The sequence below is a fragment of the Electrophorus electricus genome, chromosome 16 (assembly GCF_013358815.1).
Source record: "Electrophorus electricus isolate fEleEle1 chromosome 16, fEleEle1.pri, whole genome shotgun sequence".
NCBI classification, from domain to species: domain Eukaryota; kingdom Metazoa; phylum Chordata; class Actinopteri; order Gymnotiformes; family Gymnotidae; genus Electrophorus; species Electrophorus electricus.
The window spans coordinates 2,529,626-2,555,714 of record NC_049550.1 but is presented as its reverse complement, the minus strand read 5'-3'; the positions used below and the strand labels follow the sequence as shown (position 1 = coordinate 2,555,714).

Sequence of the window (26,089 nt, the reverse complement as noted above, 5' to 3'; positions counted from 1 at the left end):
TGTTGGTTCATTTTGTTGTAGTTAGTGTACTTTTATGTTGTTTTTTTAATGTTATTTCCATTAAATGCTTCAGTTGGAGACACGTTTACGTCCTTCCTTATTTCTGCAGGTTCTTCACCCATGGCACACACACACACGAAATCACTTCACCCATGACATCATGTGTGTGTGTGTGTGTGTGTAGCTAATGCGGATGGTCTTCAGGGTGTGTCTGTGTTTGTGGGTGGGTGGGTGTGTGTGTGTGTCTGTATAGCTAATACGGATGGTCTGCAGGGTGTGTGTGCGTGTGTGCGTGCATGCATGTGTGCATTTGTGTGTTTTGGCTGTATGGAGGTCCACTGCCTCAACATGTAGAGACACACACGTGAATTTGATCAAGAAAAGCTTGTGCAGGTAGGCAGCTTTCAGAACAACAAAAAAGATAAGAGTTTTAATTTGTTATATGGATGACTTTGTGAAACCATGTGCAGTTTTATACCTGATATTTTATCAAATGTGTTTCAATAGACTTTGGTATGACATTCAGATGATTTATGCAACACAATCTATTGTTCCACAGTAATGAGCTAACACACAAACAGTGTACCTTAGTGGGCAAGGAATATCCATAATGCTCTGTGTTGATTGGTTTGGAGATTCATGCACAGTGTCGGAAATGGTTCACTACCTCAACAAATTCTGTTCTCTACAGTAGTTCTCTATGTAGTCATCCAGATTTTAGGAAAGTGAATAGGGCACAGTTTTGGACACAACTCTTGAGTGATGTACACATCCATATCTCCTTGCCTGAAGGAATGCACAGATCAACACTCTGCCTGACAGAGCATTGAGAATAACAACAATTGGCCACAGCATTCAATTCATTCATCCGAATCACTACAACTAATCATCCGGCCATATTAAAACATAAAGGCAGCCACTTTCTGAATCAGGTGGGAAAAAAATGACACAGATGACATTGTTTGTTTAGTAACAATCCAAGCATAACCCCTTTCTACAAACTGCAACAGATAATCACCACTTGCTACCATTTAGGTATTTGAATAGCTATCAAAACAGTGCATATACATCAAGCAAATGTTTGGGTTTTGTCAGTAAAAATCTAGTAATAATCTAATAAATTCGTACCACTTTCAATTTAATATAGACATAAAGGTTTGAGTGATACCTTAAAACTTAGACAGTACCAAACAGGCTTCACTCAAGTGTTTGACACTGAAAAGAGGAGCAGTTCAAACTTTATTGATGTCACAACCCCAACTGCAACCTGTAAGTAGCGAACCTTTGTGACTGATGCTGATGCTGTTCACCTTTGATACGCTTTTTGTCAGTAGAAACCAGATCATCTTAAATTGAAGATCACAGCTTATAGTGAGCTAGCAATATTAGTTTACTTTGTGGTCTTATTGAGATCAAAAGCAAGTACCTGGAATGGGTAACTTTAGCTAGCAAGCTCTAAATAATTAACGCTAGCATAGCTAACTAAATAGTATGACGACCTAGTTTATTTACAGAGATTCATGCCTGTGAATCATTCAGATAAATAGTCTGTGTTATATAAATCTACAATATCTTTGTCAGTCCCTTTGTATAAATTTCTAATTTATATTTAATCAACAAGATATAACTCCAAAGCTTTCTAGTTCTGTTGCTTAGAGATATCCATTCTATAGTTAATTCTGTCCTTCTAATTAATGTTACATATATTCACCACTGAAGTAGAAATTATTTTTATTTGACAATACATTTATTCAATCTATTAAAATAACTTTTGGTTGAGACCTGAAGTATGACTTACTTGCACATTTTTATTTCAGAGCACATATCAGCTCCCTCTTAAGAATGATGAAGGTCACCAAGCCGTTGTTCCTATGTAGAATACAACTACCAGTGAGCACAATGTTCCTTGAAAACATGCAATTGCTAAGTACTAGCACCGTGAAATCTGCACTGCAAATAATTAAAATGTTCATATTACAATGCTAAACACAGTTATGACTATGCTAACATTGTGACTAGGCTGAAGTGTGAGTATTAAGTTATATGTGGCAGATTGTTCACACTCAGAACGTGATAATTATGTAACAAAACGTTTTTCGTGGAGATATTTAACATTTGCAGCATGAGTAGGAGTCTTTAGCACCACGGAGAGTTCCTCATGGTAACTCACGGAAAAGATATTTTATAGTGTCTAATTTCAGTTTCAACTACTAAAATTATATCTCTTGGCTAATGTTCGCTTACACACGCGTTCTGAAATGGACTCGTCGAGAACCAAACGCACACGCAGTGGAGTTTGGAAGAAACGCGCCATCGCGTCCCCCAAATATTATGCATGCATATAAAAGCCTATCAATCATCAAAAGAGACATATTCCTCAAATAGACAAGGCCTATCTCCATACCCTATGTTTTGTTGTTTTTTTTTGTCACATAACGGATTATGCATTAATACACAATTAGGTAAAGAGGGTTTTTGACCTAGGCCTAATTTTGGTGTTCGTCTACTACAGCAATATATTCAGCAGATAATATTTTAACTTAAATATCCAAGTTTTTTGGAATTTGTTTTTTTGTGGGGAAACCCACTCAAATTTGTTCGCACGTTGCGCAGCAGAACATTACGACACACAGATTACTTCTAACATTTACAATAGAAATCCGATTCGACTTTTTAGCGGGCTGCTCATATAACCATATGTGGCCGAGCATCAGAGGTTAAAAATATCGGTGGCGAAAACGAGAAGCACTGCCTGAGACTTTACAGGTACGAAGTAAAAAGCGAGTCCTGTAGGCATTGTGTGACAAGTTGCTATCTTCAGTTTGTAAGTAATGTTGGTCGTTGATGATCAGTGTTTTGACGTGATGTAGTCAAGCGGAGCGAAACACTGAAATGCTGAGCAAAGTCAAGGCGTCTCAAAAACGGCCTTGAGAGTAGTCTAAAAATACCGTGAACCCTTCTGCAGCGCAATTCACGTCCCGCGAGGTGGGCTCGGATCCGCTTTCAGCTTGCCCTAAGAAAGTTAAAGAACTTTCAAAGCGTCAGGCGATCCGCCCCGTGACATCAGTAGTTTATCTTAAATAAGAAGGCCTTTGCTCCGAGCTCGGGACCACTCTCCTGGGACTGCGGCTTCTTGACTTCCGCCCATTCTCCCCTCCGTCTACACAGCATCATGGTGTGTACTATGTGGAATATTTTCTCTTACTTTTTGACACGCTGCTTTTCTTCGATTCTGCCTCGGAAATCTGACAACCTTTGCGCAAACATTATCAGGACTTTTTTCTTTCGTCAATTCAGAACAGGATTGATTCATTCTTACGTCTTCGTCACTACAACATAGTATTTCCAGAAATAAAAAGGGGATTTGTTTTCAGATCTATAGGAGCTATAGCTCCGACGTCAACATACAATCGAGAAATTAGTTTCAGGTTACAGCATGAAGACATGTTCCGTTTCGATACAGAATTGTCATGTTCACGGAGATATTTTTAAAAATCTAACAAATAATGTTTAATTAAGTCTAATGTTTTCATATCTTTCATGCATAATTAGATATTATATCTAGCTATCACTTTAACTCACAGTCCTACACTGAATTGGCAAAAAAACAAAACAAAAGGAATGTAGCTGTGGGTTATTAGTAGTAATGCAAACCAGACTGAGCTTGTGTTTGTATCTTTGCCAGGGTGATTTCTCTGCTGACCAGATTGAGGGTAAGTAAGGTATAATGGATGCCTTCTAATACTTAGGCTATTTGTTACCATAGTGCTGCTGTGTCAGTGCTTGAATGGTGAGTCTTGTTTAATATGGCAACTAAGAACATAACCCAAAGTAAGACTTTGCAAGTTCAAACCCAAGTTCCCCCATTCAGAAGTCGAGTTTCATAGTTCATCCCCCGTGTGATCGCCGCAGTATATGGTGCTACAAGAAATCTAGCGGGTTGTGTGGTGCTTTATATAAGATGCTTTCAACTCGTTGAAATAGCCAATGGTGTGCGTGACCCATAGTACAGTGAACCTTTATGTGAATGGGAATGACTGGATCAGATATGGAGGCTGAACAGCTCGGAATTAATTAAGATAGTCTAACAACGCTGTAAAGGTATGGAAAAATGCTTTCTTAAGCTTCTGATGCAAACCCATTTTCTTACCTGTTAGTTTCATTCAGCTGCCATATACATAAACACTTACTGTGTATTTCGGGGATGGACAATTCTGTCTGCTGTTTGCTTAGAATTATCGTAGACCACCGCTAATTGTGGAATGTGAACAACTGATGCTCGTCCTTGTGTTCTTATAAGTCTTCCTAAATGTGTTTAACCTAATAAAACCCTCCAATCTGTAATAAGCAGTTATGTCTTTTTAAGAAAGTTGTGGAATATTGATGGATTTTATAATTAACACGTTAGGCTTGGACGAAAACCCATTAATTCTCTTCCTGTTTTTACACGATCTAAGACAAATGCACAGTAGTCGTAAATCTACAAAAACAAACTACTAAAAAAAAAAAAAAAACATTCCGGTCCTGATTGGCCAGACACACGCGGCCGAAGGGTCGCGAATTACGCTGTAGTCAGCGTTCTTGCATTAAAGTTGGTCGTGCGCGGATCGCTGTGGCCATGTTTGGCGAGACGTATCGGCTAACGGCTCATAAAATGACGCCCAAAAAGGCCGCTGAAAAACAGCTGTCGCAGGATGCTGGCCATCTGTTCGTGGATCACTTTCCGCTTCACTCCATGCCGGACCCACTGAAACGTTTTCATTTTTATTATTCTTATATACGTAGTTCTCGTTAATTAGCTCCATGGCGTGAGAATGTCTGTCACTTTCTCTGAACTCGCAGGTTTAGGTAGGGATATCACCACTTCTCTTTGCACTTACTATAAAATAACACAGGTCAATATTATCATTCTGTTTTCTTTCTTTCTTATGTCCATTATTAATTAAATAATTAACACAAGACGTATTTAAATAAAAATTGCATGAAAAGCCTTAGTATGTTCTGTCTATTTACTTGCATGTGGAGCTAATGTGTAAAGTAGGAAATATAAAGGTTTCTCAGCTATGAGTTTCTAAGGGTATAACCATATTTTATTTTTTTACCTTTGCAGTTACCTTGATAAATTACATATTACAAGTCTGCAAAGTCTTGTTTCAATACAAGTACCTGGACTGAGACAGGTCCTAAAGAGTACTGCATTCTATTCTTTGCTCCTAATTCTCTCTTCTACAGACTTCAAGGAGGCCTTTGGTCTCTTTGACAGAGTCGGTGACAGCAAAGTTGCCTACAATCAGATTGCTGACATCATGCGGGCCCTGGGACAAAACCCCACCAACAAAGATGTAAAGGAAGTCCTGGGCAACCCCTCTGCTGAAGGTGAAATCTCTGTCCTTTTTCTGCTTGCATATTTTGTATTTTATTTTATTTTATGCAGCTGAGCTAGATGAGCGCAGAGTGCTAAGGTAATACATGGTTTCTAAAAAGTATGCACTCTGAGACCTATAGGGTCTGTTTATTAATTCCCAGTATGCCTGATTTGATATTCCATTCTTTACTTGGCATGGTAGTCACATATATTAGCTTGTTATTGTAAGGTATTAGGCTGGCAATCATGGTAATGACTGTTAAAGGCCAAACAGGAACTGACAGCCAATGACTATGACTTTACATAGAAGACAACATGAGAAACACACTAACAGAATATTATAAACACACATGTTGTACAATTTCAGCAGGCTTTGTTGTCTGGGTTGTTCGTTAGTGATTCATGGTTGAGGCTTTCAGGGCCTGCAGTGTAACAAGCAATTCTTTACAGATATGGCCAACAAGAGGATTGACTTTGACGCCTTCCTGCCCATGCTGAAGAAGATGGACACCATCCAGAAAGGCACCTACGATGACTACGTTGAGGGTCTGCGTGTCTTCGATAAGGAAGGCAATGGCACAGTGATGGGTGCTGAGCTGCGTATTGTGTTGTCCACACTGGGTGAGCGAGTGAACAGAGGCTCATGGAAGGTCCGCTTTGTATAGCTCGGCAGCCATTGCTAAATGTTGCTAAATGCCTTTGCTTTAATCTCTGGGAGTGCACCTAGGCAAGAAGCCAGAGAGAGGATAATGGGAAATGTAGTCTGGTGACTGAATTCTGTTGAGAGATGAACTGATGAACCTCATCCCCTTTGAATAGGTGAGAGGATGTCTGAGCGTGAGGTTGACGACTTGATGAAAGGTCAAGAGGACGAGAACGGCACCATCAACTATGAAAGTATGTGTCATGACTGATCCCAACTGAGCTATCGTTTACCTTCTAGCATCCCAACACGTTATATAGTGCCTCTTGCAATAGCTTGTCTAGTAGAGGGTTAACTGTATCGTCTCACTAATTGGAATCGTAAGGCTAGCCACACCACTGGGATTTTAATATTATTTTTAGAGCATGCCTCAGCCCTTGTATGGTAAGGTTGTCGGTGAGTCCTCAGCTGACACACGTCTTGTCTACTTCTCGTTTTACAGCCTTTGTCAAGAACATCCTGTCTGTGTAAGAAGCCCCCTCATCCCCAAGGGAGTGGTGAGATAGGCAGTGTATCTACAGACCCCATGGTGTCAGGACATCAACTCTGTTTCTAAGACCAACCGAGCAACAAAAAGGACTATGAGATGTCATTTCTAAACCATTCTTCTTTTCACCCACATTAATTTCTCTCTCTCTCTCTCTCTCTCTCTCTCTCTCTCTCTGGAAGGAACCCACCCCCTTAACCCCCCAAAAAATAAAATACAGTTGACCCCTGTTTTCCTTTTTGTTCCGCCCGGGGCGGCAGTCCGTGGTGAGGCGGAGACTGGTGGAGCAGGCGGCAGCCACTCACCTAAGTGAGGGTGCGCCCTCTGCTTCCTCACCCGCCCGGGTCACTCCAGCACCAGCCAGCCGTGCTGAAGGCGCGTGGCACAGCTGCGGACAGGCTGCGCATGGTCCCCCAGCCCAGCCCTCGCATATTCATGCATTTCGCAATAAACTCTTTTTCCAAAAGTGCCTCCTGATGATTGTTTTTGTCTGTAAGGGAACAGGTAGTAACCTTCATTTCCTGATACATGACAGATCTAAACTGTACTATGAATGATGGACCCTGTGTAAGAGTCAGGCTAATGCTGACACTGCATTTTAACTGAGGTTTCAGTTTCCACTTTGACTTCATAAGGCTTACTGTGAGAGTATGCACCCTCTGCTGAGAGCTCATATTTGCAAAGGTCTGCGAAAACATAAAAAGAATATTCCGTAATATTCAATAATAATATACCATATATGATATGTTAAATATAAAAATGTGGTATACAACTAGCATGCATTTCACATTAAAAACACATGCATATAGAACAAGACCATTACATATCAAACACGCATATAGAGTTAAGAAAATATTAACAAGGCCATATATGAAAATGTAGTTATTGTATATAAAAGGGGACTTAAATGAATAAAGAATTAATAAAACATGTAAAACTTCATGATCATATAAGATTTGTAAAGACCTTTTGAGATAACAGGAATAACACTAGTTAACTCTAAAAAAGTTATACATTTATTTCTTAATTGTTAATGCCATATGCAGTAGCATACAATGACAGTAAATATAATTTAGTTCAATTCAAGAATTAAATTCAATGGAACAAGAATTCGTATCAGAAAATCAGGGAATATCTGAACTGTTATTGTTAAAAGTAACAGTTAACAGGCATCCTACACACATTCTGAGAAAGACTATCACTCTGACACTTAGTATATTATTTTAGCATTAGCTATTTATCACATTAGAAACTTTTATAATTCTACATTAAAGTAGTTATATTTGGACTGCTTCTTTCTTTTATAGATAGTTTAAAGATACTCTTAACAGTAGTATACAATATAAGCATGGCCTATTAGGACATACAATTACAAGCACAGGACATACAGTAAAACACAGAACAGTCGATAAAAGACAAGTTTTCACTGGCTACACATGATTAAGTAAAATACAAATATTAGCAGCATGGGTCGATAAAGGGGTAATAAAGTGAAGTGAGTGAATATAATGTAAATGTTAGCAGCATAGTTAATAAGAAATGATAGCTGGGCCATCTTTTGCCATTGGATCACAGTGAATCAGAATTAAAGTTTTAGATAATTATATTATCTAAATGATATACAGTGTCAAAAAAATAAATCTCTCTCTCTCTCTCTCTCTCTCTCTCTCTCTCTCTCTCTCTCTATATATATATATATATATATATATATATATATATATATATATATATATATATGACATTGTACATAATTGTTATCTAAAACTTTATAGATAGATAGATAGATAGATAGATAGATAGATAGATAGATAGATAGATAGATAGATAGAAAAGAAATGTTATATAATTTGCATCTGAAAGTAAGGAACGTGAGGGTGCGAAACGTCTACCCGGAACTTATTTGTTCTCTTCGGTATCCATCCGTACACTTCTAAAAACAGTTCTCAGTGCAATGGCGAATGTGCAACATCGCGAAGAAGGGCTTCATGACGGAGGTGAAATTGTCAAAACATTTTATTTATTTTTTTTTACAGTTACTGAATGTTTATTTTGCATAGTCGTTTAATGTAACTGCAATAGGGTCAAAGATAAACTAAGAAGCTAGCTAGTTATCTTACTTAACGCAAAGTAAACTGCGAACCAGCGTGCTAGCTAGCTAGCTAACTAACGATACGTGTTTTTGAGCATTGCCCGCAAACTCGGTTATAACTCGAATTAATACTCTCTTTTAAGTTGTGCTACTACTAATAAAAAATTAACAAGTCAAATTGGGTTTGCTCAACATGCAATAAAACTGTTATCCTATATCCTATGTTTATATTTCAAGGTGGGTAGATTACGTCGCTAGCTAAAGAGCTGTCCTAGTTAGCTAGCTAGCAGGCTAACTTGGCGATAGCTAACTGTGTGCATGCAACTCTAATGCATGTGATTAAACATTGAGCTAGTACATTATAACACTTATTGAAAAATGGAGGACGTGGATTCACGTGAGCAAATGTCTGTCAAAGCAAAACAAGACATCGTCTTTTTCTAGGCTGGCAACCATGTATAATTTAGCTAGTTATGTTCCTCGTCATATTTGCTGGAGTCTAATACCTAGCTATCTGATGTCAAGAAGCAATACGAGAGTAGTAGCTGTAGTTAGATGTCCGCTAGCTAACTAGTGAAGGGTATTTACAATTTAAACTAAACTTTATTCCTAATCAGAGCATCCAATGTTACTATAATGCAAATCATTTTGGAATTATGCTTAGATGTTTGAATCGTCAGGCTTCCGGATAACGTTACATTTTCAAAAAATAGAAGAAAATGGAGGCTTCTTGTGATGGGGTAACGTAGTTTTTACCTGGGTGGTGTGAGCAAGAAATGGCACTTTAAATGTTGTTCACTGGCAAGCTTTATCAGAAAGTTGCGTTAAATGCAGATAACAAGAAGGATCAGAAACGTAGGCTTTTGGCTAATTCTGAAACATGACCGTTGTCGATGCACCAGTTCAAGTTCATCCATACTCAGCACGCAGCACTTCTGAGCAGGTCCTCCTGGCGTCCCTCATCTTCCAGGTAACTGTAGCACTCCTTTGGTCACCAGGGCTACGGTCGCTCACCTTGGTAAGTTGTCTCGCCTCCAGCAGGACCAGAGGAGAAGGGGGGCGGTGTGAAAAGTAACACTGTCTCTCCCAGCGCTGGCCCCGGGGCAGGCCCAAGAAAGCGCCCGTCCAGCGACAGCCATGGCCCAGAAGACGAGCCCAAAAACCAGCCTGTACGCCTCAAAATAGCCAAACCAACCAACAGCGCAAGCGCCCAGTCTCTGAAGACGTCTGCCCCCATTTCCATCAAGCTAGGAGGCAGTGTGAGTAGTTAAACCTGGTGTGTTTGTACTTTCTACAGACACAAAGTGAGAGTTCACGCCTTCTAGTTTATGTTCGAGTGCCACAGACTTGGCGTAAAAAGAGTGTTATGCATTTAACATGAATTGTAGGCTTACAGATAAGATTTGTATGGAAAGAAGCTGAAATGCTTTGAGGCCTTCTTATGGACATCTTTCTTTTTATCCAGAAACCTAAGGAAGCTGCGCCCACCTTGCCTGTCAAAAAACCTGCATCGGTTTTTGATGACGATGATGTGAGTGTCACCTGTTCATATTGTGTTGTCTTGGTTCAACATTTGAGATTGGAATGGTCCAAATTATTCTTGATGTGCAAATGCAATTGTTTGTGTGCATCAGTAGTAATGTTGTGTGGTCTTCTCTGCAAACGTTTTCTCCTACTCTAGAGTGAACCAGAGGAGATGCCTCCAGAAGCCAAGATGAGGATGAAGAACATTGGAAGGTGTGTCTATGATTTTGTGGATTGGTTTCATGTTGTTGTTTATGTTCCAGTTGCCATGGATTGCTAATTTATTCTGTTTTGTAATAACACTGTCTTACAGTTAAATGCCTGCTTAAATGCTTTTGGCTGTACCTTAATGAACATGTGCATTACATGAGTCTGCAGTAGAGTTTAGAGCCACAAGCCTCTCAGGTGTTGGTCTCTTACATCTGCCTTCCTTTATAGGGACACACCAACTTCAGCAGGCCCCAATTCCTTCAACAAAGGCAAACAGGGATTCTCCGACCATCAGAAACTCTGGGAGAGGAAACTGAAGGCGCACACAGACCAGTAGCTCCCGAGTCTTGTGACTTATGATAGAGAGGGCTTGTTTCCGATTTAAAATCTGCAATTTTGTCTCTTGGTTTCAATGGACTTTGTAAAAAAATGTACATATGTAATGGGACGTCTTGCTATAAAGCGTCTTTTTATTGTAGGTATGATTGATTTTTTTTTTTTTTTTTTTTTTACCACTCTATGGTAAAAAAGCCTTCTTTTGCAAACTGAAGACCTAAATGGAGATTAAGTTTAAAATTCAGCAACGTCTAGATTCACAGCTAACTACACATTGCACTAGATAATCTTCCACTGAATTTACTGCTCCCTGCTGTCACTAAGCATAGATAACAAATTTAATTAAAAAAAAAAAAACCAAATTACTGATCACAGTAGGTAAATAAAGTAATTGAAAGTGTTGAAGTTAATAAACGTTACTGCTTTGTGCAGTGTGTGGAATCAGTGTACAAAAAGGGGGTGTGAAATATGAAAATGTGGTCTCCATGTTGTGATACAGTTTAATTTTCTTCCAAAGAGTATTAAACTATCTGAAGAGACAAAGCAGTGTGTTATTTCACTATGATTTCAGGCCAAACAAGTATTCTGTGATCTTTCACCCACATCCCATAGTAAGGTTATTCCCAATTCCCATTCTTTACTATTACTGACTACTACATTCAGTCACTTTAGTTTTGCAGTGTACCTTCTAAATAAGCTTTTGAAGATTAGTGTTTTTAAGGTGACTCTTAGATTGAAGCTGTGTTGAGGAACGAATTACTTGTCAGTTGAACAGCTAAACATTAATGCACCAAAAAGCGTCACTGGTAGGACAAAATTTAAGAATGCGGTCTACGTTTCCCACTCTGTAATACCTAAAAACTATTTTTGAAGCCGTTTGAGCACTGGTTCTGTCTTACTTACCAAAGGTTGCAACACATGCCTTCTTCCCAGTTGTGTTGGGCTTCTGGTTTAGATTTTTTAAAATGCAAAAGTTATAATTACTGTTGACTTGTAAGATGTTATTGTATTGTAAGTATTATTAACTTCTTCAGGTGTATTATACCAATCCTGTTATTGTTTTCTGGGGTTACAAAAGTGTACATTGAAATCAGTCAGTGTGCTTTATTTGTTGCACATTTTACATAAGTATATCATATTTACACTTAAGGCATTTAGCTGACACTTTTATCCAAAGCAACTTACAATTATGAGTACAACTTGAGCAATTAAGGGTTAAGGGCCTTGCTCAGGGGCCCATCGTGGCAACTCGCCAGGAGTGGGGCTTGAACAACCAACTTTCCAATTACAAGTGAAGTACCTTAATTAACCACTGAACTACCACTGCCCACAGCTTTGATGCTATATCCTACACTGACGCTATGACGAATCGTCAGACGACCGGCACGTCTACCTTTATTTGTGAAATGGAGTCAAATCTCTAATTCAAATAAAGTTAGTTTATGCAAAATAAAGTTTATAAAGTATATTATCGAAAGTACATGGTTACAATGCCAAAGTGCTCTGCATAGAGATTAATGGTGTTAAGATACCCAATTTACAGAATATCGATCAAAATGCGAAATTTACAAGTGTAGGAATAATATTCCAGGCCTGTTGAGACGGGTCAAGAATAGTGAAAGCGGAACTAAATCTTCGTTTATTCCCCACGTTAATCCTTCGTGAATATTGCCGGCAACTACCTGTAAATTTAGTATAGGTTTTTCAACTTTCTGAAGATGGAGGGCTTGTCTCGAAGTCTAGGCGTGTTACTGCATCGCCTGTTGTAGCCAATGGTTGGTTTCCCGTCCATCATCAAGCCACAGTGGCCCCTGACCTGCTACCTGGAATGGCATGTAAGATATAGGGCACTGCATTCAGTCTAACTGCCACCTGTTTTCTAATCGTGTGTTCTTATGTCATGGGTTTACATGTAGTTCGATTCAGCAGTGAAAATGTTCGTCACTGATTATGAACATAAAGTAGGTACTATTTTAAAGGTCACCTCAGATTCTCAATTGTCCTTCAGAGCAATGAATGAAGATAACATTCTTAAAGGATAATCCAGATTATGCAGCATCAGAAAATTTAATCCAGCAAGTTTTATGCATAACATTTTATCCAGTAACAGACACAGGTTGAGAAGCCTAAAACTCAACCAAGTAGCCGCGGGCCTGCATCAGGCGCTTTTGGCGGCTCTGCAGGGCCGCCCGTTTGCTGCCGATGTCAAAATCCTCCTTGAGCAGATGCTCGGTGGAGTCCTTTTCCTGCATCAGCTGCAGCATGTCTCTGTTCAGTTGCACGGCGGACTCCTGCAGCATCAGATAGCGGATCACCAGCGGCACCTGGTCTGCCAGCCTCTGACTGGCGATCTGCATGTGGGAGAGTCAGGTGTTTCAGGTTGTAAATTTGGCATCTTTTGAATGATAATTTATCTATTAGGTAGATTGTTTGGTTGAACTGCTCTTTTAATTTTTTAAATAAGCATTCTGCAGAGACGTTTATGAAATATTGATATAGTAGGCCATTTCTGGAGGCTGAAGGCAAACATAGCTATTGAACATTATTTCCTTAATTTAGTATAATGTTAAATAGTCTGGTCAAAATGTTAAAGCTTGTTTGAAAACTATTAAAGATAAACCTTTAATTTAGGTTTAAAACATAGCATGGTATTGTTTATAATGGAGGCATATATCTAGGAAAAGCAACACTTGCTGTGAACTTTTATGTTTGCTAAACTTGTTAATATTGTCAACAATTAGCAAAAAGTATTCTAAAAGCTACAAACTGGTAGAAGATACCAAGTCAGTCAATTAACAGTCAACTGTAGATAATAAATACCTATGACATCATGAAACACACATATATACAAACTGTAGCTATTAAACACTTACACTGTAGTAGGATTTGAGGTGTCGCATGAGTTCCTGAAGGGTGGCCTCGTTGTTGGTGCTGAAAAACAGACTGGGATTAGGTAAAGCAAACTTTCTCCCACCCGTGTCTTTGTCTTCCTCCAGCCGCAGAGAGGTCAGGCTTTGGCTGTACATGCTGTCCTGGGTGTACACAATGAGCTCCATCCTAAACTGGGTCCGCAGCATGGTCTCCGCCTCAGACTCCTTTACCTGCTTTATACTCTCAATTCTGCTCTGGAGGGACAGAGACCCAACATGTTCTTTGTCAGTGAAAAGCAGCAACACTTCCTCAGTCATCATTTTTTGCAAACCTATCTGAATTTCTTTTTGGAATACTTTTTACAGCTTACAAAATTTATTTATTAACAACTATTGTGTAGTATATGTAGCTTTTTCAAAAAATCTTAAAAATGTACCTTTGCTGTTTTAAGGAGGTTGGGGAAGGCCACAAAGCTGCTCTGAGCCAGCTGTAGAAAGCCCTTCCTAACAATCTCTGAAAACCAGTGGAAAGAAAAGGTCTCTGGATATACAGCTTCTTATGAAAAATAACTTTTGCAGCATACGCTATGCGCTCTTATCCTATGGCAGTGAACACTCATGGAGCATCTACGTGCAAATTCTGGAGGAGAGAAATGTGGACTGAACACGTTCATACTTCACACCTGAGATCTCCTTCAATTTCTTAATGGCAGGCTCTTCCAGCTGCTTGATCTGTTCCTTCACCATCACCTCAAAGGTCTTGTAGTTAATGAAGCCCGGGAGTTCCCTGCCTCGGAACTTAGCCTCGTACTCCTGGACCTGCATCTCAATCCTCTTGTTAACTAGAATGTTTATAAAGACAGCCACTGTCAAGGTTAAAGACTTCATGGCTCTCCACTATGAAGAAGAACCAAGCATTCACATGCTTACTGTAGTTTAATGCAACATCTTGGTTAACAGGTACTCATCAGACAGGCTCCTGGAGCCTAAGGTGGAGATCAAACTTAGTGCTCCTGGCTGTTTGTCACTATATGTAATGTACAGCTAGGCAGAAGTCTGATACACTCACAAGTCAATCCCGAATATTCTAGGTGCTCCTTCCAGTGCGCAAACTGTGTCCTGAGCGCTGAGAAAATGTTGAGATCTGGGGCGCATTTCAGCTCCTCGCCGGTCGTGAGATTGAGTGCGTCCTGCGTGAATGCTGTGACTTTCTAATGGACATCACGAGCAGAACAATGAGTCCTTAAAACAGCTATATTCAGTGTAGCAGCATATCTGATTGTTTAGAAAGCAGTCATGTGTGAGAAAAGAAGAGTGATTAATCATAGCGATCATAGTTTCAGAAAATCTTTATCCTTGAGGTCACAGCAGTGTTTTACATTAATGCTCTGAGCAAGATGTATATTTTAGGCCTAATACTAATATTGAGTAACACTGAATATTTTTTCTTAATCTTTAAACATGTAAAAATGTTTCTGGAAATTACAAGTGTAATGCCTGTACTTGGATGTGTTCACATCTGAACTCACATCAATCAGGAAGTACATGCGCTTGCCCGGCTCAGTGGGCGGTCCTGTGCCATAGCGCTCCAGCTCCGCCTGCGTCTCCGACAGCTTCGCCTCGATCTGCTCCTCCAGCCTCGGCAGCGATTTCTGAGTGACGCACATAACGAGCCATAGCCTGACATACATGTCCATATGTTGTTCCATACACTTTTTTTTTTTTTTTTGCAAAGCAGCACACACACGACCATATTAGATGTGAACATGCAACATTCACCCCTCATTTTATACCTCACATACCTCAATGTGATGAACCAGTTCAAGCGTGAGTTTCTCTGCCAGCTTGGGAATGGTAGCTTTCCCTTCATCATACAGTGCACTGTGCAAAAATATTCATTATGTCTATTCATTAGGCTCACTATTACCTTCTATTAGACTATTGTATCATACCTTGTTTATAAATTTTTAAAAATGTTATTTGTTTTATTTTCTTCATCAGTCTTTTATCAGTGGGCCACAGATGAATGAGGCTTAGGAACAGGAAAATCCTGTCCTTTAGCAGTCTAAACACATGGTTAGGACTTTGGGTTAGAGAAACTGTAACCTGATACAAACAAACTCTTTGGGCTCTTGTTTTACAATGATGTCATCACTGCACCATTTTTAGCCAATATATTTCCTGGCCCACCTGAAGTGGCTGTGGTCTTTAAAGAAGGCCTTTTCTGTGTCCATGGCTTCATTCAGGGAAATGCTGTCTGTGATCTCCTTCTGTCCTCTGCATCTGACGATCATGTAGCCTTTAGTAAGGTTAATAACCTCGTTATGAATGATGTCCACCACTGTTTCCTCTGTGCCCTTATCCACCAGGTCTGGCTTTGTTAAGATACCTGTGAAAAAGATATAGTATTATAACATCATAATCCACTCATGCATGCCTTCCTAAACAAACACCACTATAACATTTAAATGCATCATATTAATGTAGTAAAGTTGTTTATTTGTATATTATAAACAACTTTACTACATTATAGTAAATAATGAGATCTCAGTCAAAAGTTTGGATATACCCATTCGTTCTTCATATTGCACTGGTAGACTGATTCTGATACTGAAAAAGCAGTACTGACCCAGTGTTCTTTCCCCATCCAGGTCCACCTCCTGAGCCATCTTCAAGGCCTCTGTGGTTGCTATGTCAACATTACATGGCACCACCACCAAGTTGATTGTTTCTTGCTTTGTGATGAACTTTCTAATCAGCCGCTTAATCTGAATGTAACGTGTATTTATATGATCAGCAATATATTAAATAAAAAATAGAGAAGTATATCTTATATTGCTATGTATATAGTAACATAAGGCTTCCTTCAAAGTATAATAAATATCACTTTGTAAGTAAGACAGCCAAGAGGTTGGATAAAATGTTGAATGTAGTTTGATGTGTAGCCAACATGGACGTGAAAGAAATTAGTATCTTTCTATAAAAAGGTGTCTATGTGACTAGGATTTCTATTAGGGCCTTGCTGCTTTAATCAGTTTAATGTACCAGCAACATACTGTGTGTTACTTAATCCATGTCACTCTAAAGCTACTAAAGGGGGGCAACCATAACACTTTCTCAGGCAACAGAGTTCCTCTTTATATGGAATTTAAAAATATGTTCTTTTAATATGCTTCTTCTAATGATTGGCATAGCACTAAAGTCTGGGGTCACACTGAAAGTGACAGGATGAATGGCCTTTTAAAAACTTTTATTATTTTTAATTTACTATCACCTCCTGGGGCACCACTACATCTTGAGGTTCCCCCACAGTGCATACTCTGTATGCCCGTCCCCTATACTACTGCTGCTAATATACTTCTGACACACTCCCCTACAATCCCCTCATTGCTACGTTCAGTTACCTGGTCCCCAATGTTTTCGGGCTGGCCCCTGACAGCCACACGGGCAATGCCAGGCAGGTCGATGAGCGTAAGGTCTGGCACGTTGGCCGAGGCAACCTCCAGACTGATGAGGTCGTCGCTGATGCCAACCCCAACCCCGGCTATCTTGTCCTGAGCTTGAAGAGGGACCCAGGCAGCAGTAGAGACATTTATGCAATTTTTTTCACATAACATTGACTCATGGCTGAGGTGGTGTCACCCAGAAAACAAAGTTTGTGGTTAGCCACGTTTTGTACTTGGTGCTTCCAGGTGTGTACCTTCTCTAATCTTTTTCTCCACATCCGCGGGGTCATCGAGGTCTTCCTCGTGATCCCCAAAGCTGAGTCTTCCATGCCACCCATCTTCTTCTTTGCTCCTCTTCATCTTTAGCTCAAGCGGACATCGCGTCACAATACCTCAGTAAAAACGAGTGTCAGGAGACGCAGGAGATTTATAGTCAGAACTAGCAAAAGACTGCAATACTAGGTCAAAAAGTTTGAGTCACGGTTATTGTGGTTTATTTATTTAACTGCGGCATCTAGAATAGCCTGCGTTATCTTCTTGAAACAAACGTTAGATCTACTAACACACGACAATCTGCTAACTACTTTTGCTCTTACCACTGCCCCTTGGCAACGCGACTCCAGAAAGCGCCTCTAAGACGGAACTTTTCCCGGAGCTTTGATCCCCAATAACCGCGATGGCCGGTAGCGCCAAGTCTTTTTCCACTCCGAGCGACCGCAGTGAGTCGATGAGATCTATGCATGGACGAACCTTCTCCTCATATTGCTGATTTAATGTGTAACTCATTTTCTTAACTGTAGTGGAAGTAGTCAAATTATTATATGGCAGTGTAAAACAACAATAACAATGTTATCGATAACTACGTTTTTGTAAATTGCCCTTCGCCTTGTTTTCCCTGATCGCGTCAAAGCGCAAGTGATGTTCGCGCAACTACCCTGCCTAGTCAGTCTCACTAGCTGCCGGTGAAAACGAAACTTATAGGCTACTCAGTTGTTAGTTTCGATTGTTCGTTAAATTTCGTGAAAGTATGAGCTAATGGTAACCCCTGTGTTTACTAAAAGAAATTAATACAATTCTTTTTTTTTTTTTTCAATCTCAGACTCACTGACCTTGGCTGATTTACGGCAGGACGCGAACGCTATAAAATACACCGCAAAAACCATCAAAACAGCGTATTTTATGGTGCTTATATGTCAGGAGTTTATATAGAAGTGTTCTAAAGTGGCATTTCTTTCTTTTTGCCACTTTCACATCCTTCCAACGATATTAAAAGCAGTGCCTTATAGTAAGTTAATGAGCTCCATCTACGTTGTAAAAAAAACCCCACAACTTTGTTTTTTATGCTGCTTTCCTGTCCCTCGAGCTGCATTAAAAGTGCTGCATTATAAGATAATGAGCGCCACCTACCGTTTTTTAACAGCCAATACAGTTGAACTTTCTTTGTCCGATCGCTAATGAACAAGGTCACACCAGATCAGTTCACTAGAGATCTTACATAGATTCTCTCAACAAATATCACAAGGCCAATAATTTCATTTTAGATGATCATTGTCATATAGACAATTACAATTAACATTTTTCCTCTTAAAAACTAGTTTTTAAAGAACAAGGCTATTTCTTATTAGCCATCTTCTAAGCTGGAAATCCTCAGTAACTCCCATTTGAAGACAGACACAGCTCAAGCACACCTCAAGAAAAAAATAACCAAATAAGGCATGTGACCAGGCAGTACTTGAAACTTTAAAAGACAGGAGGTCCTGACTGCCCAGTGCAAAAGTATAAAAAACAGGGATACTCCAAGACCAATAGCGCTGTTATCCATATTCACTGTTTGTGATCCCTCTTGAATTTGTGCCAATAACCCCTTGCCCTTTCATACAGTTTTAACTTTAACAAAAGTCTGAAGTGAGCAGTTGCAATAACGACACTACCAACCCACACCTCTGATAGCTAGCTAGCCATCAAGTTTGACACAAATGTGTATTTGTTCATACAAGATGACAAACTTGCTTTCAGTCTAGCGCTAGAAACAATTAATGACTGGCCAACTATAGCTACCTATGAGTGAGCTTTGTTTAGCAGCCAATTTTTAGTTAGTTGTCTCTGGTAAGTGTTTTACCAGTTGGTAAAACTTGGTGATTAACTCATTTAAAATGGCCCTTACCTCATTAATTTTGATTGAATTACATTGGGTCCCGGATTGTCGAGTGCTGTCATTAGGTATCTTCTACAACATAAAATGATGGTCTTCCTTTCTATCTTCCAACTGTAGGAAATGTTGCTAGCTAGCTAAGTAGTTATCCATTTGCCTATTTAAAATACTTGCCCATTTAAATTGCCCATTTGAAGTACAATGTCCAAAATACCTAACCATGGTCACTAATGCTAGCTCTACTAAACTTTTCGTTAACCTAGCTAACCTAGATAGCTAGTAACTATATCAATTAATAAATAAATTATTGAGTGAATTAATACATATGTGAATCCCAAAAATAAAAAGACCTGAGCACTGATTTATCAGCTGATAAGATCTGTAGTGAACTGGTCTTGTGTGACTTCGTGAGGTTGATTTTGACCACTTAGGCTTTCCATAGGGCTCAGAACCAAAACAAACAGAAAGCACATGGCTAGGGTTTCCTCTTGGGCCTGTGATTTCCCCAGCCCAAAAACACAGAGAACTAGGTAAAAATTGCCTACCCTAAATATTGTCCTACTGTGTGTGTGAATGACTGTATAATGGATGGATGGTGCTCTGTCCTGGGTGTTATCCTGTCCCTCATTCCTGTACCTCATGCAGTCTCCCAGGGAGCTGTGGTTTCTGGTAGAGTGTATGCTGTGTGCAGTTGGCTGCTGCTTCTCACTGCTGTGTTGACTGGATCTAAAACTATTGTGCAATGTATTAATTGTAAAGTTTCCTTGGGTATTGAGAAAGGCCCTATATAAGTGTAACTTTATCTTTTATGTCCCAGTCTTAGTCTTATTGCACTCCCAACACCCACCCACCTTCAACAAAATACACTTAATGATTCTTATTACCTTTCTTTACAAAATCAAAAACTACCTCCCAGATTCTCTCTAGAAAACATGTACACACAAACACACAAGGTTTCAACACAGCATCTAGAACCTTTCTTCTCCTGCTATTCCAGCACTCTTTACACAGCACATCTGAAGAACCCCCAGACTCTGCAGCCATTGCTGGTGTCCCAGCTGCCCAACCCACAGAACTCTGCTGTACCTGATGTGTTAGTTGCATATGTATGTGTCTGTCTCTCATAATATGATCAGCTGTAATTTTGTGTGTGTGCGCATGTGAGTGAGAGAGGTAGAGAGAGGGGTGTTACTAAAATTCTTGACCTGTTTTTCTTATTCTAGGTTGCAGCCAGTAGCATTGCAATGTGTGTGGACACAAGAAAGGAGAGAAAGATATACACATAGTAAAACATTATCTTGTGTTGAGTAGACTGGTATGAATTTGTGTTTGATAGGTCCTATTTATCATGTCCCCAAAATGCTATTTGTAAAAATTGTTCCAGTTTGTTCAGTTCAAAGCAATAAGTAGTTTCATCAGTAGGGATGAGAAGACATGCAACATAGGAACATGGAATTACACACAGCACTGGATGAGTATTCCTGAGGATTTAATCAGAGCGAAAAACAAAAGACAAACAAGGCACAGGTGCAATGGTGGTCAGTAATTAGGTGATTGGGAGCAGTGCATGTAGTGTGTGTGTGTGAGAGAGAGAGAGAGAGAGAGAGAGAGAGAGAGAGAGAGAGAGAGAATTTCAGTATATATAAGGAGTCACTGTATAAAATAGGAAAATCAATGTAAATGTGATAATGATATTGAACTATACCTTTTAATGCATGCCTTTAATAGATTTTGGGGTTTGCTGGTTGTATATTTGTATGCAATGCATATGAATAAAACACAGCTTACTGATGTCATGGGCATGTCCCTCAGGCTGGGTGCCTTGCACATGACAAAAATAATCAGCAATTTGATGACAAATGTGATCTAGCTGGGGTTAATAGTAAATATCTACCATATATGCTGTATATACTGCTTGCACATAAGATAAATAAATCTGTAAAATATTTTTACTGTATAATGGCTTATAATTAAAAAATTATGTCAAATAGAGTTCTGGTTATAGTGTTCACAACATCTAATTTTTGTCTAGCTATACTTTACAGCAGTGTTTGGACTGATACTATTATGGCTTGCAATATGGTGGCTGTTTAAAGAATTATGAATGCCCGTACACGGGGACTGTACCCGTAATGACTGTAATGTTTTTAATGGAGAGCTGATTCTAGAATTGTTATGAGAAATATCTCATCTGCAAGGATCAGTTCTAAAGCACAGTTAAACCACCAGGTTTTGTCATCTGTAGCTTATAAGAATTTAATTGTACTCGTATTGATTCCATATCGTTTGATTAAGATAGGTTGAGGTTTAAGGCAATGTACTCTAGTTGCCCTGCCAGTGAATCAAATGTCTGCCTTCCAAATATAATACACACATAATATATAAGGTATATATTCAAATATTCAAATGCTGATCAGTGCCCCACCTCTGCCCCCAATTCCTCACCAATAACTGCTTTCCAGCTTTGATTACAGTTCATATCCATATGCACAAAACCTCTGCATAGAAATCTATGCTGGAATGTTTGCAAAAAGAAAAAAAATCACATTTTACTTCATATTAAAAGCATTTGAGTATAAGATGTACTTGTCTCAAATACAAAATTGAGTGTGAAAGTGGAAGTATAAAAATAATATTTTATGCAAAATAACCATAATAATATATGTAAAAAAAATTATATGTTTTTACAAATGCTATGGTTCAGATTCAAAACAGAGTTGGTCACCAACTGAAAAGAGAAAAGAGAAAACAAAAATAGAAGAAAAAGTTGGGGAAGGAGTAGTTTCAATAAATGACACAGAAAGCCCGTATTACTTACAGTACATTCACGTCAACCTGTAGAGTATGACGTGATGCCATTTATTGGACATTAATAGTTGTAGGAAATGTTGGCCTCATGATGGCGCTATATTTCAAAAGTTTACATTTTTCTACTTCTCTAAACAAAGATAATTAGAAACACTTGCAAACCCTTCGCTGAATATGTCAATGAAATGATAGTTTCAAATGTTTAACACCTTATATTAAAGCTCTGTTTCATTACACATGGGCATTTTAAATTCAAAGTGAAATAAGGAGCAGTTGAACACTTAAGTCACTAAATTAAATTTTACACAAGTTTCCAGACAATGGAATAATACATTTTAATAAATTTAATAAAAATTATTATATTATAAAATTATTTTAAAGTGTCTTGTCTTTCTGTCTTGTTAACGAAAGAGAAAATGAGCTTTTTTCGAGAAAGAAAAATCTAATAAAGTAACTAAACAGACAAGATTTGCAAATAAAATACTGTTGACTAATTGCTTTGAAATGTTCTTTGAAATTTATTTGAATGTCTTTTAACTGGTATTGATTTCTTAAATGCTTATAGAATGCATGTTTCTGTTTCTTTTCTTTTTGTTTGTTTTTTTACCTGTTTGTATATTATTTTACCCTTGAAAAAAAATATTCAGTTTGTCATTGTGTAATTTAACTCATGCACTGTTGTGTATATACTAACTCAATGTATGTGTGTGTGTGTTGGGGGGGGGGGGTGTATTCCCCTTAACTGCTAAAGTCTGACTGATGGTTCCAGACAGGATGACGGTGTCCTGAGCAAAAGAGGGACATCCTCCAAGCTCCAGTTATTCATTGCGTCTCTATTGTGTGTCAGCTCAGCAGAATTCAGGTTTTACTGGCACTTTGGCTCCTGCGGTGTGGTTAAAAGTATTCAACTATATTAGTAATACTGTAGTAGTAGTTGACTGACTGGCCTGTTGTCCAGTCTAGTGAGAGAGACTTTACTGCTTGCATGGTGAGGCACTTCTGTGCCATACCCATAGATGCTAATAAAATGTATTGATGGCTACAACTACATATTAAATGTTTAATTAAAATGCATTGATTTGATTAGTGTAATTCTCAGTCAGTATTTGTACAACAGATTCTGCCTATCTACATATAACCATGCAATACCTGAATGAATAAATGAATAAATAGCCATATTATTGGCCTATATAGTAAAGTCAAAGTCAAATTTATTTATATATCAAATCAAATCGAAATCAAATTTATTTATGTAGCACTTTTTACATCAGAGGTTGTGAAAAAGCAGCAAACATCCAAGTTCAAGTCCCCAGTGAGAAAACCAAGGGTGATAATGGCAAGGAAAAACTTCATAGAGCATGAGAAAGAAACCTTGAAAGGAACCAAGACGCAAAGGGGGGCCCCTCCCCCTCTGGCCAACAGCAGACACTACAATAGCATATATATTATATACATATACATATATATAGTAGTGAGCAAATATCAGAGTATACCTTTTCTTCAGATTTTTTTTTCATTTAAAAAAAAAACTTTTTTTCCCCATACTGATTTCACTTTTCATACTAATGAAAATGGATTATCTCATATCTGCTCTCCTCAAAAATATATCTATCAGCCATTCTAAAATTCACAGGTAAAAGAAAATTGCAAGGCAGCTATGGTGTGTGTTGGGAAGTTGCTTGTATGAATGTAAGGATGACCATAACATATGCGGTATGTTTGGTTTGGAGGACACAGCTATAACTTTTTGGTTTACAAGATGGAAGAGTTAATGTGGCAGGGAGACTGGATGAAATATATACAAACACATTTGACATTAGACTTAGTGCATTTTTATTATGTATGTTTCCTGTTTTTTCCTGATATTGAAAAATTAACAATGTACTTATGGTTGTTTTGATTTGAAAATAAGTAAAGGAAAATATCTGTAAAAAGCCATTAAACATATGGAGTTAATCTTTTACAGTAACACCTCAGTAATTAAAGCTAACAGAACCAGCCCAGCCCACACCTCTGTACAAATTGCAGTGGTCAGTGAATGTTTTGTATCAGCAGCACTTGTGACAGTAAGATCCCTTATTCAAAACCATGAAAGGTTTTCTGAGTGAATGGTAGTCCATTTTATGGCATTTATAGCTTAGACTAGGCATGTTTTATCCGCGTAATACAATGTATCTGAAGAGGCATTATTCTCCATCATCTTTTCCATCTATTGCAAGCTTCCATAGTGATGGTTAGGAAGGTCTATTTTTATGCATGGGAATGACCTTTTACCATGATAATGGCCTGCAGAGTATCAGTGTATTATCCCAACCCTTTCCTGTCACAATCAATCAAATATACGCACACACACACAGACCCCCCACCCAAACACACGCACACACCCACACACAAATGCATGCATGCACACACATACACATACACACCTTTCCCCTCATTGAGATAGGCTTCCTTCCTTTGCCCAAATGAAAAAAGAAACCAAGGAACCGAGATTTCAATGAAGCCCCTTAGGTCATGCTTCAAGGAGCCTGGGTAACAAAAGGCATCATAGTCTTGAAATAGCACGTGTTGTGTCTGTGGGCTCATGCAGGCGTCAGTGCAAGGTACATGCAGAGGAGGGCCTCAGCTATGCTTTCACGTGCATCTGAGGGGGGGAGGGGGGAGGGAGTATGCACACTTTGGCATTACACAAAATGAGCCTATTTTTGATTAACTAAAATTGAAGTTTTACAATTCAATAACAAATAATTTATAGATCTCTCTCTCTCTCTCTCTCTCTCTCTCTCTCTCTCTCTGTCTCTGTGTGTGTGTGTTTCTGGTCCTCCTCAAGCGTCATTTTAATCTACAGAGTAGGCAGCCTAATCAGGCCTGGGTTTGACATACGCCAGAATGTCTTTTCTGTATTCCATGGTAGTCTTAGCAGTCCAGGGGCATAGAATTATAATAAATCAAAGTCGTGTGATGTTGGAAAGCATTTTACTGACATTTAACACTGAACCTCCGAGCTGTTTGCTGTTGAAGAAACCTTATCATTGTGTCCTCGTAGACGTATATGCTGCTTTCTCCGTGTTCTGCCAGCGGTTTGGTTTTACTTTAATCTTTGCGAGTCATAGAAACGCATTTTAATGCTTTCCGGGCATTGAGAAACGCATTTCCACCCAATGCCCTGAAAGCATAAACACTTCGGATGTTTACTGTGGCGCGTCTTCGCTTGTGCGTTCGTATCCTCGGACCTCTGCGTGAAGGTCCCTCGGTGTCTGTAGCTCGGGCGAGCTGGCAGGCTGAAAATGGAAGGCATAACATGACCCGTGCAGCATAAAACAGTTTCGCCCACACGCGCGAGACCGACTTCTCCCACGAAGATACAAGAGTCCGTCGTGTTTCTCCTGATAGCTGAGCTGCTGAGCTTTAACTTCACCCCTGCGAACGCTCATATTGGATCGGTCAGTTTCTAGACGGCCCCATGGTGAGGTCATCGCGTTTGGCGTTGAGTCGTTAGTGCGCGCAAATCTTGCAAACATTTTTTTTTTAATGCTGTTCTTAACTGGGAAATATTACAGTATCTTGGCCTTACTTTGAACATACTCCACAGTAGATTAAAATAACTCTTTGCAAATTAATCAAGTTAATACTGACGTGAGTTATTTGGTCTAATTTGAGCTACAGCGTAAAATGGTCTCATTTTCCACATTTCTGTGATAGCACATAGATGTTCTCTCCTTGCTCTTATATTAACTTTATACAGACTTTTTATTTAAACTTTACCCCGTAAAACCTGTAACATGTATAGTCTGTGCCAGCGTGAGGCGCTGCGTATCAAGTAGCATAGACTAAAGCGAATTCACTATAAATGTGTTACGTTGTCAATGCTGATAATAGACGGCTTTATGAGATGAAGGATTCAGCCGGGCTGTAAACAGCGGGAAAAAAAACACCTCGTAAGGTGTTATAAGGATGCGCATTTGCAGCTGCCGTAACAATTTCCCCTCTATTTCCCCTCAAACAGCAGGTGCTTTGCAATAGCTTAATGAAATGGCCGTTACTTTCTTCACGCTAACACAGGGTCAGTATTGTGCCAAACCATAGAAGTTGGCTATCA

At 39.1% G+C, this 26,089-nt stretch overlaps 3 protein-coding genes across 4 annotated transcripts; 2 read left to right on the top strand and 1 right to left on the bottom strand.

Moving 5' to 3' along the window:
* The first annotated feature begins 3,091 nt into the window (after window positions 1-3,091).
* mylz3 (myosin, light polypeptide 3, skeletal muscle) lies at window positions 3,092-7,024 on the top strand. Its single transcript, XM_027012946.2, has 6 exons — window positions 3,092-3,175; window positions 3,686-3,713; window positions 5,233-5,376; window positions 5,816-5,986; window positions 6,185-6,262; window positions 6,511-7,024. Exons 1-6 carry the CDS (start codon window positions 3,173-3,175, stop codon window positions 6,537-6,539), a joined length of 453 nt encoding a protein of 150 aa, XP_026868747.1. The 5' UTR covers window positions 3,092-3,172; the 3' UTR covers window positions 6,540-7,024.
* A 1,444-nt stretch (window positions 7,025-8,468) lies between these two features.
* Window positions 8,469-11,257, top strand: pcnp (PEST proteolytic signal containing nuclear protein). Of its 2 annotated transcripts, none has more exons than XM_027012938.2 (5): window positions 8,469-8,549; window positions 9,683-9,903; window positions 10,110-10,175; window positions 10,326-10,381; window positions 10,607-11,257. In XM_027012938.2, the coding sequence occupies exons 1-5, from the start codon at window positions 8,507-8,509 to the stop codon at window positions 10,713-10,715; spliced, it is 495 nt and encodes a 164-aa protein (XP_026868739.1). In that variant the 5' UTR covers window positions 8,469-8,506; the 3' UTR covers window positions 10,716-11,257. The 2 variants fall into 2 exon arrangements, with proteins under 2 accessions (XP_026868739.1, XP_026868740.1); XM_027012939.2 differs by having other exon boundaries at window positions 8,471-8,549; window positions 9,686-9,903.
* Window positions 11,258-12,763: 1,506 nt separating this feature from the next.
* Window positions 12,764-17,986, bottom strand: mxa (myxovirus (influenza) resistance A). Its single transcript, XM_027012937.2, has 12 exons — window positions 17,627-17,986; window positions 17,285-17,422; window positions 16,989-17,143; window positions 16,214-16,352; window positions 15,775-15,973; window positions 15,387-15,465; window positions 15,114-15,236; window positions 14,654-14,795; window positions 14,268-14,426; window positions 14,022-14,098; window positions 13,588-13,839; window positions 12,764-13,065 (listed from the first exon to the last, which is right to left on the bottom strand). Exons 1-12 carry the CDS (start codon window positions 17,814-17,816, stop codon window positions 12,841-12,843), a joined length of 1,878 nt encoding a protein of 625 aa, XP_026868738.2. The 5' UTR covers window positions 17,817-17,986; the 3' UTR covers window positions 12,764-12,840.
* Window positions 17,987-26,089: the final 8,103 nt, after the last annotated feature.

Coding starts and splice junctions, on each gene's coding strand:
- mylz3 (XM_027012946.2), top strand. Junction 3,714..5,232: donor CTCTGCTGACCAGATTGAGG/GTAAGTAAGGTA, acceptor TCTCTTCTACAG/ACTTCAAGGAGGCCTTTGGT. Junction 6,263..6,510: donor CGGCACCATCAACTATGAAA/GTATGTGTCATG, acceptor CTCGTTTTACAG/CCTTTGTCAAGAACATCCTG.
- pcnp (XM_027012938.2), top strand. CDS start 8,507: ATGGCGAATGTGCAACATCGCGAAGAAGGGCTTCATGACGGAG. Junction 10,176..10,325: donor CGGTTTTTGATGACGATGAT/GTGAGTGTCACC, acceptor CTCCTACTCTAG/AGTGAACCAGAGGAGATGCC. Junction 10,382..10,606: donor AGGATGAAGAACATTGGAAG/GTGTGTCTATGA, acceptor CTTCCTTTATAG/GGACACACCAACTTCAGCAG.
- mxa (XM_027012937.2), bottom strand. CDS start 17,816: ATGAGTTACACATTAAATCAGCAATATGAGGAGAAGGTTCGTCCATGC. Junction 17,144..17,284: donor GGAGAAAAAGATTAGAGAAG/GTACACACCTGG, acceptor TCCCTCTTCAAG/CTCAGGACAAGATAGCCGGG. Junction 13,840..14,021: donor ACCTCCTTAAAACAGCAAAG/GTACATTTTTAA, acceptor CTGTCCCTCCAG/AGCAGAATTGAGAGTATAAA.